A 4577-nucleotide genomic window follows, 5' to 3' on the forward strand; every position below is an offset into this window, starting at 1 on the left:
GGATACATATGGGTGAACTTAACGAACAAAAACAATGAAAAGTTGAAACTCTATATACTGCGATCAGATAAAAATCCGTTGTTGAGCACGGAGTGGTTAAGTAAAATTAAATTAGACTGGAATGAAATTATAAATAAAAATTTTAATAATACAGTTAACGTTATACAGTCTGTAAGCAGTCAAGCAGTTGAAAATTTAATGAATAAATATCCGGTGGTATTTTCTAAGACAGTTGGAAAAATAAAAGAGCTACAAGCCCGACAGTACTTAAAGCCCGATGTGCCACCCAAATTTATTAAAGCTCGACAAGTGCCATTCCCATTAATGGATGCGATAAATTCACAGCTAGAAGAACACGTGTCCGAAGGATTATTTGAAAAGGTGGAAGGTAGTGAGTGGGCTACACCAATCGTAGTTGTACCCAAGAAAGATGGCACTGTGAGAATTTGTGGTGACTACAAAGTCACATTAAACCCGGCTTTGGTAGTGGACGAGTACCCGTTACCCACTATTGAAGAGTTGTTCAGCAAAATGACTGGGGGTGAAAATTTTTCCAAAATTGATTTGTCAAGAGCGTATTTGCAGTTGGAAGTACACCCAAATGACAGACCATTACTTACACTAAGTACGCATAAAGGGCTGTACCAACTCACACGTATGATGTACGGCATAGCTAGTGCACCAGCCAAATTTCAGAGGCTCATGGAGCAGATTGTTGGTGATATTCCAGGAGTTTCCGTTTTTTTGGACGATATAAAAATCACAGCTCCTGACGACACCACGCACGTCGAGAGAATTGAGCTATTATTACAACGATTTACAAAATATAATATGCGAATAAATGTGGAAAAATCAGAATTTTTGAAAAATGAAATAATTTACTGTGGATATGTGATAAATAAAGATGGAATAAAGCGAATGGATTGCAAGGTAAAAGCAATACAAGAAATGAAAAAACCAACAAACAAGGATTAAGTTCGTGCGTTTTTGGGATTGGTAAATTACTACGGCAGATCCGTTAAAAATCTTTGCGACATTGTTTATCCACTAAACCGTCTACTTCAAAAAGAGGTGAAATTTCATTTTGACAAAGCCTGTGATGACGCGTTTAGTGAAACCAAGAAGCAGATGCAATCAAATACCATCCTGACACATTATGATCCAAAACTTCCAGTCTTGAGTCATGTATATGAAGATGGCTCTGAAAAACCCATACAGTTTGCGTCGGAAACACTTAATGAAACTCAGCAACGGTAGTCTCAAATTGACAGAGAAGCCTACACAATCATATTTGGAGTCCGTAAGTTTTATAATTATATGTATGGAAAAAAATTCTTCTAATTACAGACAATAGAGCTATTTCGCAAATTTTCTCTCCGAAGAAGGGTTTGCCTGTATATTCAGCAACGAGAATGCAACATTACGCCATATTTTTAGAACAATTTGATTATGAAATAATGTGCAAAAAGTCGAAAGAAAACGCAGAAGCAATGCCGAGACTACCATCAGCAGATACCTATGAATGCATCGATGAAGTTCATGCCATAGAAGAAGAAATTCTAGACACACACCCTTACAACAGAAGAGTTGAAGAAAGAGACACGAGTGGATGGAGAAGTAAGAACTTTAATAACATGTTTGGAGACGGTCGCGAGTGTGATTCCAAGGAGCGTTTCGGTGTTACACATACAGACTCCTCACTCCATAATGGTTCCTTACTACGTGGAATTAGAGTATACATACCAACGAAGCTTCGCGAACGTGTTTTAGATGAACTTCACTCAGCACATTTTGGCATAACACGCATGAAAAGTTTAGCGAGGGCCTACGTTTGGTGGAACCAATTGGATAAAGATATTGAAGATCTTGTAGCTAAATGTGAACATTGTCAATCAGTTCGGCCAGATCCCAAAAGAGTTTAAACACATTGTTGGGCTAAACCACATAAACCGTTTGAACGAGTCCATGCTGACTACGCTGGTCCCTTTATGGGAAAATATATTTTCGTACTTGTAGACGCATTCAGTAAATGGCCGGAAGTACATATTGTTCCAAACATAACCACAAAGACAGCCATTCAAAAATGTCGAGAAATATTTGCACAACTGGGTATACCAAATATATTCGTGAGCAACCACGGTACGCAATTCAATTCAGCAGAGTTTGCAAAGTTTCTTAAGGAAAACGGTATAGCACATAAACAAGGCGCCCCGTACCACCCCGCAACAAATGGCCAAGCAGAGAGGTATGTGCAAACTATTAAAAATATGTTATTAGCATCCAAATGCACATCAAGTACGATGAACAGAGAATTAGAAAAAATATTGATTGCCTATCGCCGCGCCGTGCATCCTGCTACGGGTAAATCACCTGCAATGCTAATGTTGGGTCGTCAGATGCAAACACGACTTGACTTATTTCTACCAAATAATGATGTCAATTATAATGCACCATTTAAGATAATCAAACATTTCAATATAGGCGACAGAGTATCAGTTCGCGATTATCTTTCTGGGGTCAAGTGGAAATTTGGTGTGGTGGAGGAGAAAGTCGGTGACTTACATTATAAAGTCAAGCTTGATGATGGTAGAACTTGGAAAAGACATGTGGACCAAATAAGAAGAAACAGTGTAAATTTAGAAGTCCCTAATACAGAACGAGATGATGTTATGATTGCGAAACATGCTAAACCGGGAGATAACATAGACAGATCTACAAATATGGGTATTCCACAGTCTGTAATACAAACTCCTACATCAAACCTAGTTGAGAATCCACCTACAGCTGATGCTGATGTTTCACAGCCGGAAAACCAATCGGAATCAGCCTCCACATCTGTCGAGCTGAGACGTTCTGGAAGACAACGCAAAATACCTTCACGATACACTGACTGATTTGACAACACCATATTATCAAAGAAAAATAAATATTTTATAAATCGAAACAAATTAAAATAAATACAAAAAATAAAAATATTAGAAATATTTACGTATAAAATAATATATATTTTCGATGTATTTCAATATTCAATTTAATAATGAATACATTTCATTTTAGGAGGAGAAAAATGATATATATTTGAACACATATGAAAATGAATTGTCAAATTAGTACACGAATAAGTGGGAACATTAAAAAGTTCAAAGTTACAAATGTCATACAAATACAATAAACGAATCATCCTTCTTGTGTGACTTCAAACCGTGTTTTAGTTATGACACCATGTTAGTTGGCTTTGCCGTAATTCAGAAATGTGCGCGTATCCGGCTCCATAAAGTCGCTAAGTTTCTCCACGAAGATCACTATGGAGATGTGATCTAAAGCAAGGGCCACATGTGTATGTGGCTATAAGCGACGAGCTGGAGCGGTTGGCCACACAATGTGCATTAAAGTCGCCAATGAATTGTCAATGGTCGCCAATGGTTGTTTGAGGTTTGGGGATGTGCAGTCACTTATGTGGCTGCAGCACTCTGAGACCGATTAGGTACGTTCTGATCATCCACGAGAAGAGATACAGTGAAGAGAAGAGATGAAGACAGATCTGTAGGGGAGAGAAGATTGGGGGAATAAAGGGAGATGAGAAGCTTACAGAAATAAATAAAATTGGAATAAAGGTCGATGGCTATAGGAATCAGACAGAAGCAGTGTTACCGCTGGGAATTTTTAAAAAGTTGCACAAAAAGTCATTTTCATACAAAAAAGTCGCACAGAAAAGTCAGAATTTCAATAAAAAGTCGCATAGATTAATTTTGAAGTTTTTTATTCAAACGAAGAACATAAAACATAAAACTAAATAACAATTCAAAAAAAAGGAATACAAAATTATCAATTATTATAATTTAATTTTTTTGAAACTTCGTTTCTGTATTTTTGTACAAGATCATCCCTGGGATTCCATTCCTCTATTCCTACATCTAGCAAATTTAAAGCTGATGGCATGGACCCTCAAGTTGTTACATTTAATTAAACTTGTTTTCATTAGTTTAAACTTGTTTTCATTAGTCCTAATTTAGAAAAAAATTCTTTCCGTAGAAGCGTTGCTGTGGGGCATATGCGGCAAAATTGTATAGATGTAAATACAAAGGTTCGTTTAAAGCATTTTTAAACTACCTATAATAGTATGCCAAAAAATCTCAACATTTGTATACCCTTCACCACACTGTGGTACAGGGTATTATGTATTTGTGCATATGTTTGTAACAGGCAAAAGGAAATGAGATAGACACATGGTTCTTTTTGAGAATATGCATAGAATCACTTTCTGAGTCGATTTATGCATGTCCTTCCGTCCGTCTGTTGGTGTTAAATTGTAAACAAAGTACAGGTCGCATTTATAATCCGAATTGGATGAAATTTGGCACAGCTCATTTATTTGGCCCAAAGACGAACACTATTGGAATTGGAAAACATCGGTTCAGATTTAGATATAGCTCCCATATATATTTTCCTCCGAATGATGCACCCAAGTCCCTATATATCTTTCGATTTGCACGAAATTTGGCACAACGTACTGAATTGAGCCTAGAATGATGTCTTCTAAGTTTCTTGAAAATCGGTTCAGATTTAGATATAGGTCC

General features: G+C 36.9%; 1 protein-coding gene across 1 annotated transcript; it reads left to right on the forward strand.

Moving 5' to 3' along the window:
* Window positions 1-2300: 2300 nt before the first annotated feature.
* LOC133328954 (uncharacterized) lies at window positions 2301-2894 on the forward strand. Its single transcript, XM_061537457.1, has one exon. The coding sequence runs from the start codon at window positions 2301-2303 to the stop codon at window positions 2892-2894; it is 594 nt and encodes a 197-aa protein (XP_061393441.1).
* Window positions 2895-4577: the final 1683 nt, after the last annotated feature.

The sequence above is a fragment of the Musca vetustissima genome, unplaced genomic scaffold (genome assembly GCF_032173495.1).
Source record: "Musca vetustissima isolate MV318-11 ecotype Yass unplaced genomic scaffold, APGP_CSIRO_Mvet_v1 utg8951, whole genome shotgun sequence".
Lineage (NCBI taxonomy): Eukaryota > Metazoa > Arthropoda > Insecta > Diptera > Muscidae > Musca > Musca vetustissima.